At 43.5% G+C, this 15,003-nt stretch overlaps 1 protein-coding gene across 1 annotated transcript in view; it reads left to right on the top strand.

The window, feature by feature from the left end:
• Positions 1–8,987, top strand: part of SUCLG2 (succinate-CoA ligase GDP-forming subunit beta) — a 583,799-nt gene extending 574,812 nt beyond the window's left edge. The window contains exon 12 of the mRNA XM_085624774.1: positions 7,300–8,987. Within this exon, the coding sequence (XP_085480900.1) occupies positions 7,300–7,415 (116 nt within the window). The 3' untranslated portion in view covers positions 7,416–8,987. The remainder of the gene's footprint in view (positions 1–7,299) is intronic.
• The last annotated feature ends 6,016 nt before the right edge of the window (positions 8,988–15,003 follow it).

Genomic DNA, 15,003 nt, shown 5'->3' with positions numbered 1-15,003 from the left:
AGCCAGAGGTGCCCTTTGGGCCCCGTGGACTCGGTTGGGGGTCCTAGGCTTTCCTCGCCGGCAGCTCCGGCCCCGCCGCAGGGCCCCCTTGGATCCAGGCCTGGATTCGGATCGGCTGTTTGACCTCATTACGCCTCCACCGGCGCCGCAGCCTCTGCACCCGCATTCGATGCTGGTCGTGCCCCCCCCCCGGCCGGCGTCGACCCCGGCCTCCATCCTGATGTGAACACGGAGCTGGACTAGCGTCACCCGACGCCGGATCCGGCGCCGAGTGGGGTTTTTGTGCCCCTGTTCACTCTTGGGGTCTCTTTCAGGCCAGATTGGCACCCAGAGGACGAGGAGGACTGGGAGGGGTCTGACCGACCAATTGGAGTATGATCTGGACTGGAGAAAGGACCTGGGGGAGGCCAGTGGTCTTGATTGATACCTCCCCTGACCTTGGCATGTTGTCTCCTCCTAGTGTGGCTACGGAGGAGGGAGCTTCGTACGCAGTGGTGTTGCGTAGGGCAGCCAAGGCTCTCCACCTCGAGCTCCCTACAGTGGCGGTCACGACTAACCTCCTGACAGAGGTGCTTCAACCGCAAGCGAGCTCTTCAGAGCCCCTGCTGCGGTTCAGTGAAGCCCTCACCAACATGGCACCTGGTCCAGGCCCAACACGGGGGCTCCCGTGGATAGGATGATTGCCCGACGCCACGGCCCGGCCCGGGCGACTCCACTTTCCTCTCCTAACACCCACCCCTGAGAGCTTGGTGGTCCAAGCCTCTACTTCCAAGAGCGCATTCCCCAATGCTCCACCAGATCGGGAATCCAAGAAGCTGGATCATCTTGGGAAGAAGATAGTTTCTTCCGCCAGCTTGGGGCTGCAGTCAGTAATTACTGCATGTCTATTGGCCCGCTACTCCCACTCTGTGTGGGACACGGTTGCGCAAGTGCTGCCCCAGTGTCCGGAGGAGGCCCAGACAGTACTCTCCCATGCAGTTGCCGCTGGGAGGAATGCAGCAAAGTTTACCATCCGTTGTGGGCTGGATACCGACGACTCTCTAGGCAGGACGATTTCCACGTCGGTAGCCCTGCGCCGCTACGCTTGGATGAGATCGATCGGCTTTTCTGGGGATGTCCAGAACACCCTTATGGACATGCCCTTTGATGGCTGTCGCCTTTTTGGCTACAAAGCAGGTAACGATAGAGCGTTTCAAGGACTTAAGGGCTACGGCCAAGTCCTTGGGCCTCTCCAGCTGCCCTGCGCAGTCTGCTTTTCGCCCCTTTCGTGGCTAAGGAGGGGTGTCCCACTACGTTCCCCTCAGAGGCACAGGCCGACGCAAGCTCCCCAACCTTCGCGTGGCTGGTGACGTGGGAACCATCGCAGTGGTTCAGGGGGCCAGCAGGTGGGCTAGTCCACCAACACCCCCTTGCAGCAGCCTCCAAACCTTCCTAGTCTGACATTTCAGGCCCATCAATCGCCAGTGGGCGGCAGGATTCGCCATCACCTCACCCATTGGCGCACCATCATGTTTGACAGGTGGGTCTTGCAGATAGTCCGAAGGGGCTACTCCCTCCCCTTCGAGACTACCCCTCCAGACATGCCACCTCAGTACCATCGTATGTCGGAGGATCATCTGAGCCTGCTCCAACAGGAAGTCACGATTCTCTTGGCCAAGGGAGCCATCAAGCGCATTCCTGCCCCAGAAGTAGGTCATGGTTGTTATTCCCTATACTTTCTGGTACCCAAAAAGGACAATGGCCTGCGTCCTATTTTGGATCTCAGGAACGTCAACGGCTTCCTCCGGTAGAAGAAGTTAAAGATGTTGACGCTTGCTCAGGTCTTGTCTGCCCTCGCCCCGGGAGACTGGTTGGTAGCGTTGGAGTTGCAGGATGCTTACTTTCACATCCCCGTCCTGCCGACCTACCGGCGTTACCTGCGGTTCACAATAGGCCACAAGCATTTTCAGTTTACCATGCTCCCCTTTGACCTTACCAGCGCCCCTTGGGTGTTCACGAAAGCGATGGCGGTGGTTGCAGCTCATCTGCGCAGATCAGGGGTCCAGTCTTCCCCTATCTCAACGACTGGCTGTTGAAGGCAGGCTCGCCCCAGGCTGTCGTCTCCCACCTCCAGACTACGGACGACCTCCTGCATTTGCTGGGGTTCTCCATCAACGTGGCGAAGTCACACGTGATCCCTTCTCAGAAGCTCCACTTCATCGGAGTGGTACTGGACATGGCGCAGTTTCGGGTTAATCCTCCCGAACAGCGAGTCTGGGATATTCAGGGTATAATTTTGATCTTTCAACATCTATCCTGGATTTAGGGCAGGATGACTCTGAGGCTTCTGGGCTTCATATGCTCTTGCATCCTGCTGGTCGATCATGCCAGGTGGCATATGCAGGCTCTACAGTGGGACCTGAAGTTCCTGTGGGCGCAGCATCAGGGGAATCTGTCCGATTGCGTCCAGATCTCTGAGGGCACTGCACGACAATTGCAGTGGTGGCTCACGAACTAGGATGGTGGAGTCCGAGCTCCACATCAACCTTCTGGAGCTTCGGGGGATTCGTCTTGCACTCAAAGCATTCCTTCCCTCTGTCCGGGGAAGAGTAGTGCAGGTGTTCACGGACAACACCACCGTCATGTGGTACTGCAACAAACAAGGCGGGGTGGGGTCGTGGACCCTATGTCAGGAGGCCCTACGCCACTGGACATGGCTGGAACATCAGGGCATATCCCTGGTGGTTCAACACCTGGCAGGTTCACTCAACGACAGGGCCAACAAACTCAGCCGCAGGTGCATGATGGATCACAAATGCGTCTTCACTCGGAGGTGGTGCAAGGTCTCTTTCAGCAGTGGGGAGAGCCTTGATTAGATCTATTCGCCACCGAAGAATACATTTGTGGCGTGGTGCACAGCAAAGGCTGTGGATCCCCTTTCTGACCCTGTCTGAGGTTCTCTTGTCCCGCCTTTCTTTGGCCCAGCAGGGCCCTGCTCTGGGCACTATCAAGGGCTATCTGTCAGCCATTTCTGCTTTTCTGAGGCTTCCTGATCAGCCTTCTCTCCAAGTCCCTGGTTGTAAATCGGTTCTTAAAAGACATTACTCATCTCTTTCCTCCTTTTCCCTTCGTAATACCTCAGTGGGACTTGAATTTGGTCTTGACCTATTTGAAGTGCGCTCCCATTGATCCACTTCGCAACTGACCTCTTAGACTTTACTCTTCAGACTACATTCCTGGTAGCCATCACGTCTGCTGGAAGAGTGAGTGAGCTCCAGGCCCTTTCATCCAAGCCTCATTTTCTGGCTGTACATCCGGACAAAGTCGTCCTAAGAACTCGTCCATCCTTTTTTCCCAAGGTAGTCACCTCCTTTCACATCGGGCAAACCATCACTTTGCCCACCTTCTTTCCACCTCCGCATCCTTCTAACGAGGAAGAGAGGCTCCACCATCTGGACCCAAAATGTGCGCTTTCCTTCTATCTGGATCGCATCAAACAGTTCCGGATGGATGACCAACTCTTTGTTGGCTACGTGGGCGCCAAGAAATGTCGGGCCGTACACAAGCGGACCATCTCTAGATGGGTCTTTTTGTGTATTAAAGCCTGCTATTCTCTAGATAAAAAGGAGCCTCCAGTGGGGCTATGTGCCCATTCCACCAGGGCGAGGTACTACTGCGTCATCCCGGTGATCACGCCGCCAACGACGAACGCGGAGCCGACCGACGCCACCTTCCGACGCGCAGACGTACTGCTGACAAAAAGCTTTCCAGATTCAGTCTGACGCCTGGGGGTAATTCTAAGGTAAGGAATCTATAACTAAGCTATGTTTCTTACAGATATATCGTTACCGAAGGTAAGTAACTTTTTCAACACAGCCAAGAATTGATTGATATCCCTTTTAGATTGAGAAAAAATGGTTCTCTTAAGGAAGACATTGTGATCTGTGGAATCAAAATCTGAACCATTTGAACAAGGAAGCATTTAGTTAGACCATTCAACAAAAGGCATTTGCTTTACCATGTGGGCCACTGTCTAGAGATCAATGGAGGTAGATTCACAGTAATGATGCTGATTCGTCAACTTCTAGGCAGTTTTTGATTTGGTCAAACATAATATCCTCTTGCAAGTGTTAAAAACCTAGAATATCCCCTTGGACCTTCTTTTGATATTGAAAGTGCTGCATATGTTTGAAAATGATTACAAGTCAAATTTGAAATTTCTGGCTGCCACATATTCAAGTAAATTACCACCATTCACCTACCATTTATTGGAAAAACCTTTGAAAAAGCAGTCTATGTTCATCTGAAAGATGATATTAATGCTAACCATCTCCTGCACAATAACTACTCTGGCTTCAGATCACACTGCAGCACAGCAACCAGTGCATTGTAAATGACTCCCTCGTGACCACTGATAAGATGAGCCTGCCTCTTGATATTGCTGGGCCTCTCAGCTGCCTTCGACACAGTCAGCCATCCCACCTTCATATGAACCGTGGATTCTCTAATGAGATTCACTGGCAATGTCCTTCACTTCTTCTCCTCCGCCACAACAACCTTTTCACATGGACATCCCGAGGTCTCAAAAGATCCCTATCAACTTTGGCGTCCCCTAGGTTTCTTAACGGTCCTTTGTCATCCTCAACCTCTACACGGACCCACTTGGTGTTCTTCTCATAGATAACTGCATCAAGATTAACCAGTCTGTTGATTATACATTACTGTACCTGAAAGTCTCTTCTGCTTGAGACATGAAACACCTCAAACTCTACCTGCACATCATCCAGACCTGGAAGTTCAGCCCTACCTGAAGCTCCATGCAACCAAGCTAGAATTCCTGTTAATTGCCAAGAAAAATAAATACGAAACAGTTCAAACCTGATGTAATGACTTGAACATTAACAGTTTGGAACCCCAACTTTATTAAACGCCAAGTCACTTGGATTCACCTTGCACACCATCCTCACCCACAAGGAACACATTGCCAAAAAATAAAACAAATCTCTTCCAAAGAAAGTAAAACTGTTTCTTCTAGAACTGCTGTTCAAGCGCTTGTACTGTTGTATCTGGAAGGTGGTAATGCCATTCTCCCTGGTCTCCCACATTGGCACCACTTAAGGGCGTTCTATAGCTGCAGCTTGCTCATGGAGAAATATCATCATATCACCCTCATTGTGAACTCCATTAGCTCCTCTTGCTGGCCCGCATCATCTACAAAACCAGCTGCATCATTCATAAAGTCATCATGATCAGCACATTTACTTATCTTGCAGACCAGCTTACCACATGTGGTGGTCGTTGGTTCACCCATAGCTATCAGACTACAGACTAAGAAGTGTAAACACTGTAGCAGGCCTTTGCCATCTATGCTTCCTGGATCTGGAAAAACATCCCCTTATTTCGCAGGCCTACCATAGAGCTGTTCCAACTTTTAATTAAAGAGGCACCTCTTCAAAGAGCACTACATCACAGTGCATTAAAAGACTGCAGACCAGATATCTCTTCAGTCACTTGTTGACGTTGTGCTGATCTTTGACCCGGTTTAACGCTCCACTGCCTTTTGGCTAGGTTTGTGCTAGAGAAATACCACATACATACAAATGAATGCGTATGTATTGTGTCGAGCTGTGGGCTCTGTTTGGGCTTTTTCTCTCAGTCTCATCCTCAAGCCATGCTAAATTCTTCCATGTTATCGCTCTGACGGGTTTGCTGCACATTGCTTGTTCATTGGATGCTAATGATTAGTGGTTGCTTATGAGTGGGAATTCAGCTATGTTGAACTCATCAGAAATGAGTAGTGAACACACAGAAAATCAAAATGCTGGAGTTTGTGTTGACTTTCAGGCTCGGTCTTCCAGAAGTGCTGTTGAATGTATCTGGGATAACCTTCTTCATCAAAGTTGAGTTGGGGCGAACAAGTTTCTATTTGCTTACAGTGAGTTTGTTGCGTAATTAAGTAAATACAATTTAGAAAATTGAATAGAAGAGATTTATTTGACTGTAAACAAGATCCTTGAGATAATACTGTCAAAGTCTGGTTTAAGAGGGTATATTCTTCAGATTTGTTAGGTTTTAAAATGATGATATGTAATTTTTCTCTTTTTTTTAATATGCTTGTATAATGTACAGTTGTCTTAATGAGCTAGTATTATAAAATAAAAATGCACATTTGTGTTCATCATAAGCTCCTGCATGATTTACACCTGTTCCAATCCAACATATGGAAACACACATTTGAATTCTGAAGGCAATATCCCCTCGGGAATCCTATAAAAAGCACAAATTTGCTCTACTAGCAGTAGCACTATTTGAGGAAAGTTTCAAATTTTTTGATTTTTAATTTATGGTCAGTCAAAGAACTAGAAAATAAAATCTACTTTTAATGTTAATTGCTGTATCTTAGCTTGTTTTGCCCTGAAAACATCTTTGGCCTGGTTTTTCCATTTTGTAAAACTGTTCCCAAGACTGCACTGGGTTTGTTATTCTACTGCATTAAACCTTTAAACCTTTAATTTTCGAATTACTTACAACCCTTGTTGTATGTCTGCTTGAAGAACTACTGCATTCTGAGCTCTCCCTTCAGTAGCTCCACCGTCCAAAGATGTGCTCTGCTTTATGCAGATTATATCAGATCATTTGCTGTTGTTTTTATTAATCAGTCCAGGTATTGAAATTCATATTTTGAGCAATATATATAAAGATTTTTTGAGAATTGTTTGTAGCCAACCAACCTGAACCTGAATTTTGCATCTAGAGATGTTTTTCACGCTGTCTTTGCTTTTTAATGCCAATTGAAAATGAGACTTTCTCAGTGGTGAGAAAAAAGTGGTTGCCTAAAATCTACAGTACAGTTTTACCAGTTGAGTACAGCTTTTTTTATTCACTCTCCATGTTTTACTGATTGTGTGCAGATTGTTTTATTCACTTTCCAGGAATAGGTTGGCCTTGTTGTCATCTTGGAATATTAGTGCTTTAGTAATTTTCAGGATACGTTTTCAAATGCAAATTTAATATCACACACATCATCTATTTTACTGCCCCACTTATTTCAGGATAGATGGAAGAGTTCAAGAGATACAGTTTTGTCTTTATTTTGCCCAGTTGCTTCCACTGTGATTTTGCTGAATGCGTTAACACATTGTGAATTAATGTGTCTCAAAATAACACAAATGAAGATAAACTGTACTGAATGACCATGACAATGTCAGTATTTTGCTGTGTAAGCAAAGATTCATATTAAAACAAGTTAATGCTATTTTTGTGTATTGACCAAAATAAAATGCAGGCATGTAAGGAGTGTTTCCTTTATTTCTGTGACAGGAACTAATGTGCAAGAAGCAAAGCGAATTTTGAGTGAGAGTGGATTACCAATCAGCGCTGCCAGTGACCTTGATGATGCAGCCAAGAAAGCAGTGGCCAGTGTTGCAAAGCTGTGAACCAATGCATTTCAAAGACATCCATTGGAATTATCAAATTTACTCACAGCAAACAATTTTACAATATTTAAGAAAGGATTGCACATCTTTCTATATTCTTTGGACATATCTGGGACAGAAAATTAATAGAAAAACAATGATCTTCCCATTGTTTGGTGAATGTAACTTATGTACTTATCACAACTGAATGTTTTAGCAACCATTGTGTTTTTTTTCTTCAAATTGGGGGTAGAGAGCTGTCTAAATGTTTATCATTTAATTGGGCTGAATCACTGATTGCTGCCTATACCAATTGAAGTTATCTTTTACACTACATGTACATTTTATGTAAAAGGAAGGGACATACAGAAGAAAGATGCATCAATGTAACATTATATTGTCATAGCTGTTAGGTGAAAATCTTCATTATACTGTTTTGTTGTTGCTGCAATTTGTAAGCTGTACATGCTCAGAGAGCCCAAATGATTTATATATAGATCATTGCCTCACACGACTAATAATGTATGCTGTACTGTTTTTGTGCAGAAAGGATACCTCATGTCTAAGCAAAAACTTTTTGATGATATTTTCATTACCCATATGCTAGTGTATTCCAAGTTTCATATTTCCTCAATACACAGCCTAAATCTAAATACGGTTTTATATTAATCGCTCCTATACTGTATGTACATATGTACCCAAAAGTAAAAAGCAGCTGCTAACTTTTCAAAGGATTATGTACTGTACACTTTTTAACATGTAAATGCATATCAGCATGAATAATTCAACAGTTACTTTTTTAATGATTTGCACTTGTACAGTATTACTCGATCATTAGTACTTGACCCATGCAATACCCCGTTGTATGATTTTCAGAACTTTACTTTGATTTTAATACAGAAGTTGTGCTTATAAGTATTTTAATACCTTATGGTATCCAGTTAGCATCAAAATGATCAACATTTCCTCTCAGGTGATCATTTTTCTTTTAATTTAATTTTTCTTTGGTTCTGGTCTACTGGAAATTTCCATATAAAAACTTTCCGTTAAATGAGACCGCACTCACCATCTCAAAATGCAATCTCATCAGTTGTAAACAAAACCCATATGTTCTTTGTATCCCTCTGTTATTTTTCACTCACTGTCAAGTGGGTAAGGGTTCCTCGAAACTCATCTAGAAAAAAAATTGTATTTCAGGGCAAACACTTATAAGTTCAGTAGCAAAACGTATACCTTAAGTCAGTATCACATACATGTGGGTCTCCTTTGGTTTAGATGGTATAATGACTACACATTATAATTTAAAGTGTGCTAAAAATTATATAATTCTAAGTTGATAATGATATATAATGTTTTGGTCATGGGTTAACATAATTACTGTCCAAGGGCTTAATGTTGCCAACTACCTGAGTTTTACTTTAGCCGTACCATGTATATTAAATATACAATTTCCCTCTTTTTTAATTTTAAATTTTGATTTAAAAAAGCAATCTTGTTTTCTCATTGAAATGAAATATGTTAATTGTTGTTGTCTTCGTACATTTCCAATACATTCTGTCCATTTGAATGTAATAAAACACTTGTATTTCTAAATTGCTAAAGTTGTAACTTTCTTCTCCTAGAGGGTGTTTTGGGGTTTTAAAGCTACCCCGTGTCAACATACTCGCATACAATTCATAGTGCTTGAAGCATAATGTTTTATTCCATAGAATGTCAGACTCGAGAATGTACTCTGTACAGTACATTTTTCGTATGTTTTTAATTAGACTAAACCCCATTCAAAACTCATCAATACATAGGCATTTGTAATATTTCAGTGCAACAGCATCTCTCTACAGATTGACCAATCAATTGACTTATTTGAAGATAATATATATTAAAAGAAATTTGTAACCAATATCCAAATCCCATTTCAAGTCTAAGAGCCTTTTTGATCAATCCCAAATTGTTGTTCTCTAACACTTTACCACTCTGCAGTGCCCATTCTGCCTCATGTGCTGTTATTTGTTACCATCCTAGGACCAGTGGCGAAATTGGCAGTCTAGATGTATCATTGAACAGAATTGTCTGTTCAGAGTTCATAGACTTCATGCATAGTTGAGCCCTGATTCCTGTAAAACCCTTCCCACCCTATACACAACCTATCCCTGAACCCTAACATCTCCTTACTACATTACCCATCCTGTACCCCCAAAACTCCTTACTATCCATCCTTGAACCTAAATACCCCTTACTACCTCTACTGCTAAGAGAATTTTAAAACATTAGCACTGTATACCCTCATATTAGGTTATACGTTTTTTACAATTAAATACTTATTACCTATTAATTAAATTACATTGTAATACAGAAAAGTAACATATTTCGCTTAATTGTTACTTACAATTAATTTAACATATTTACTAATTACTATTGAATAGTTCTGCTTATAATGAAAGTTTTTAAATAATCAAATTATTTTCAATTAATAATTGCATACATTCAGAAAATTCAGTTACATTAATTTAAAGTACCTTTACAATTTTAGGTGACTTAAACTCTATATATGTATATATTTCACTGAAGAAAACAAAGGTTACAGAGACGTTCTAGTTAGGCTCTGGTTTCTTTGGTATACCATGTCAATAGTGATGTAACATGTGCAGTCTTAAGCAGGGTATTGCAGGGGCGTGAGTTATAGTTAGCACAGCTAACTATAACTTTTGAATTTCAGTGGTTTTGTTCCAGTGAAATCTGAGCCTAACTATAATGTGCGTCCCTGTAATCCTTGTTTTTATCAACTTGTACTAAACCATTGAAATTAAGCCTTTATAGTTACCCGAGCTAATTATAACTTACGCCCCCACAATGCACAGCTTATATACTCACATATTACATCACTAGTGACATGGTCAGTGACATAACTGATTACATTAGAGATGACACAGTGGGTGTGTGAACGGCTGTATAAGTCTGTGAGTGGGTTCGTGAGTGGCTGTATGGGTCGGTGATTGGGTGTGTGAGTGGCTGTATGGGGCTGTGAGTCGGCATGTGCCTATTGGTGTGAGAGTGGTTTTGTGGGTCACTAAGTGTATGTCTGAGTGGTGATGTGAGTTGGTTTATTAGTCTGTGAGTGGATGTGAGTGTCTGAATGGATGTGTGAGTGGGTGCCTAAGTCACTGTGTGAGTGTGCCCGTAGCTGTGCGAGTGATTGGGCCAGAACGGAACCTCACCTGCCCCTTTATCCACAATTTTGCATAAAATGTCTACCCAACTGGAGTGCTTTCTACTGATTAATTTGTAATTGCTAACTCGGGTAAATGTCTAGTGTATATTCTACACTACAGCTGCGTAATGGACCTGAAGGAAAGGTCTCCAGTGACCTTCTATGCATTTAATTTCAGCAATGTGATTGTTCTCAAGCGTATTCTTCCAGAAATGTGTGATGACATGAATCCTCCTATAGAGAAGATGATGAGACTACAAAGAAGTGAATCTCAATCAAAGAAGGGTACTTCCTCTTTACTATCTGAAGTAAGTGCTTGTTTGTGGAGATGTCCTCATATTCCTCTGCATTGAAATTGCATCAGCAAAATCAGCGAGAAACGCTCTTGAGGGAGTAGGTCTTTTGGTAAGCTGTCTATCAAAAGGCGGGAAGACATTTTCCTACTACTAAGGTGGACGGTGCAAGACCAAATGGGCAGAGCTCCAAACTGATTTTCACGTTTGCATACTTGTAGTTATTTCAAGGGAGAGCCATGCACTTTGCTTTCACCAGCAGGTGACAAGAAATAATCCACTTGTCGCAGTCACTACTGATTGCGCTCCGATAGATCAATGATGCATTCACCTCCGGCAAGGATTTCAGATCATTTTTCAATGTGGAATTGCCAAGAAAACACACTTGCTTTGCCTTTGCCAAGCCCAAGAAGTTAGTATAATTTGTCCTTTAGAGAAGTGCGCCCCGCCTCCCGGGCCAGTTTAGGCCCCTGGTATCCCAACCCTCTGGAACCCAGCCAAGAATTCATAAGGGAGGGGGCCACGTGCCCTCCTCCCAGAGCCTATTTTGGCCCTGGGGACCACATCCCCTGGGGCCTGGCTAATTACTGGAATGGAAGGAGGGCCACGTAGCCACACTCCCAGGGTCACTTTTGGCCCCGGGGACCTCATTCCCAGGGCACCCAGTGTGCTCTGTTGGGGACCACATGGGGAGCATCAGTGACCTGAGGACCCTGCTGGCATTTCTTTTGCACATAGGGAGCAGCAAAAAATACTGCTCCATGCGTCCAGGAGCAATTATTTCACCTTTTTTCCTGCCTGCTCGACAGCAGCCAGGGATACAGATTAAAGTCTGCTCCAGTTTTTCTGCTCCCGTCCGCTGAGAGCGGACTTACTGTTGGCGCTTGCTGTTAAAGTGCATGGCCCTGCCCCTAGGAGATGATGGTGGTCCCAGGGGTGGAAAATGGCCCTCCTCTCCCTTTAAGTTATCGGCTTGACCCCGGGGAGGTGGTGGTCCCTGGGGCCCAAGAACCAGGGGCACACAACCCCTCACCCCATTCTGTCAAACGACCTTACCCCAGGGAGGTAGTGGTCCCCAGGCCGAAAGCGGCCCGGGAGGGGGGTCCACACAGCCCCAGTCCCCTGTAAAAGATAGGCATTGTCCCGGGGAGGTGGCTTATCTCCAGGGTCCTAAACGGTCTTTGGAGGGGAACGTGCGAGTACCTGGGCCCGGAATCTGCCATGGGGAGCTGTGTGCACCGCCCATCCAAATCTAGTTATTACAGTTTGCCCCAAGGGCCTGGCCCACCCAAGGAGCCATGGTATAATTAAGCGATGTAGACCGCGCTTGCATTTAAAAAAAATATATGCTGAGATTTGCAAATGCACCCTCACCTTTGTGGCAAACATGTAAAAAAAATGCTTTTTGGCACATGTGGGGTCCCTCAGGAGCCCCACGACCTGCCTAGTGGGATTGGTATTCCTACCATGATCCCTCTGTTTGTTTTTTTACTTTTTTCCTCTGACTCAGCTGAGTCAGAGTCTCAAGATAGCTGCCAACAGTTCCTGGTTGAAATGTTAGCAGCCAATCAAATCTCTGCATGAGATCTGTCCGATCTGGGGAGGATTTGTGTCCCTAGATGTACAAATGTATTTTTCTTTTAATAACTCAAAAAGAAACTAAATGTGTTTACACTAAATTGCAAACATTAATAACTACCTACAGGTGACTGCCAGTAGGTTATATTTATATGTGTGTGTTTTTATATATATTTCACTGAAAAAACAAAGGTTACAGGGATGTTATATTTATATCAGTCTTTAATTCTATAAAATCAGTGAAATTCAGCAGTTCTAGTTAGCTGAGCTAACAACTCGCGTCACCACAATGCTTATGACCTCACATATTACATCACTCATGACCTGGTCAATGACATCTCAAATGATATCACTGATGACACAAAATCACTAACACATTCACTCACACCCACATAGAACCTTTCATATACCCACTGCCATACAACTATTCACACTAATTCACAGACCCATACTAGTACTTACACACCCACTCATTGATTTATAGATCTACACACACATCCAGTCACCCATACAGCCACTAACATATCCACTCATACACCCATACAGACACTCTCACACTGAATCAGTCACCCATAGAACTACTCACACACCTATACAGTCAATCACACAGCCACTTACCCATACAGTTGCACACACACAGATACTAAAACACTCACCCATACAGTCACTGACACAAGCACACACTCACCCTTACAGCCACTCTCGCATTCACTCACTCACATACAGTCACTCATATACCCCTTCACTCACCTATACTGCCTTTCACATACCTAGTTACTCATCCATATACCACTGACACATCCACTCACCCACACAGCCACTCACCCATATAGCACCGCCCTCCCACACACACACTAACCCATACAGCCACTGACTCCCACTCACTCTTCCAAACAGTCAGACACCCACCCACACAGATACTCAGACACCCATACAGGTACTCAGACAACCACTCACCCATACAGCCAGTCATGTACCCATACAGCCACTTAGATACCAACTGACAGACTGATATACATTCACAAAACCAGTCACTCACCCCACATTCACTGAGACAGCTAATCACTCACTTATACAGTCAGTCATACACCTACTGAATCATCCATACAGGCACTCATATACCCACTGATTCACCAATACACTGTTGTATATATATTTAACACTCATAAACATTTAAAAAAGACTACCAGTCACTAGATGATGTGATGAGTGGTGTCACTGACCATGCCATGAGTGATGTAATATGTGAGGTTATAAGCAGTGCATTGCAGGGGCTCAAGTTATGGTTATCTGAGCTATCTATAACTGCTGAATTTCACTGGTTTTGTACGAGTGAATCCTGAGTGCAACTATAACATCCTTGTAACCTTTGGTTTTTTTGTTGTGAATTTCTATGGTTTTTAAATTTTTATTTTCTACCTATAACATCCCTGTAATCTTTGTTTTTTCAGTATATATATATATATATATATATTTATTCACTCCTAAAACCATAGGTTTCAGGCACGTTATAGTTAGAAATTAGCATTTAAAAAACCTTAGAAATTCACTGAAAAAAAACATAGGTTTCAGGCACGTTATAGTTAGAAATTAGCATTTAAAAAACCTTAGAAATTCACTGAAAAAACCATAGGTTTCAGTGACGTTATAGTTAGTTGGACATTTCACTCGTACACAGCCATAGAAATTCCCCCGTTATAGTTAGTTCAGCTAACTATAACTCGCGCCCCCGCAATGCACTGCTGATGACTTCACATATTACATCATTCATTACATGGTCAGTTACATCACTGGTGACATCACCGATGACATCTCAAATGACATCACTGATGACATCATCCAGTGAATGTGTTTTTCTTTAAAGTTTAAATATGTATTATATATATAGATAGTGAAGAATGAGTTGGTGTATAAGTGTGTGGATGGTGGATTTAGTAGGTGTGTAACTGACTGGCTAAGTGAGTTATTTCATGTGTCTCACTGAATGCATGGGTTAGTGACTAAACTGTGTGAATGTCTGTATCAGTCTCTGCTGTTGTATAAGCTTCTGCATGGGTTTGTCAGTAGCTACATGAGTGTCTATATGGCTTATTGATTGGTCGCCAGAGTATTTGTATGGGTGCCTGAGTGTGTGTGTGTGGCTGCATGGGAAGTGTGTCACTCTGTACATACATGTTTGAGTGGTTGATTCACTGTGTGTATCGGTTCATGAGTGCAGGTGGAAACAGCTGTATGTGTGGGTGAGTGAGTGTGTGTATGGGTGTGTATGTGTATGGGTGTGTTGGTGAGTGAATGGATGTCTCAATGGTACATGTCCAAGTAACTCCATATGTAAAAGGCAGTGTATGTGAAAGTTGAAGTATATAAATGACTATATATAAGAGTCAGTGAGTTTGAGAGTGGCTGCATGGATGAGTGTGTATTTGTATCAGTGATTGTAGAAGAGTAAGTATGCATTTGTTTCTGTTTGAATAAGTGATGTGGTGTGTGTATAACTGTATAGGTCAGTAAATGGAAGTGTGATTGATTCTTT

This window comes from Triturus cristatus, chromosome 9 (genome assembly GCF_964204655.1).
Source record: "Triturus cristatus chromosome 9, aTriCri1.1, whole genome shotgun sequence".
NCBI classification, from domain to species: Eukaryota; Metazoa; Chordata; class Amphibia; order Caudata; family Salamandridae; genus Triturus; species Triturus cristatus.
The sequence above is the reverse complement of the archived record's forward strand: the minus strand, read 5'-3'. Positions and strand labels throughout refer to the sequence as shown.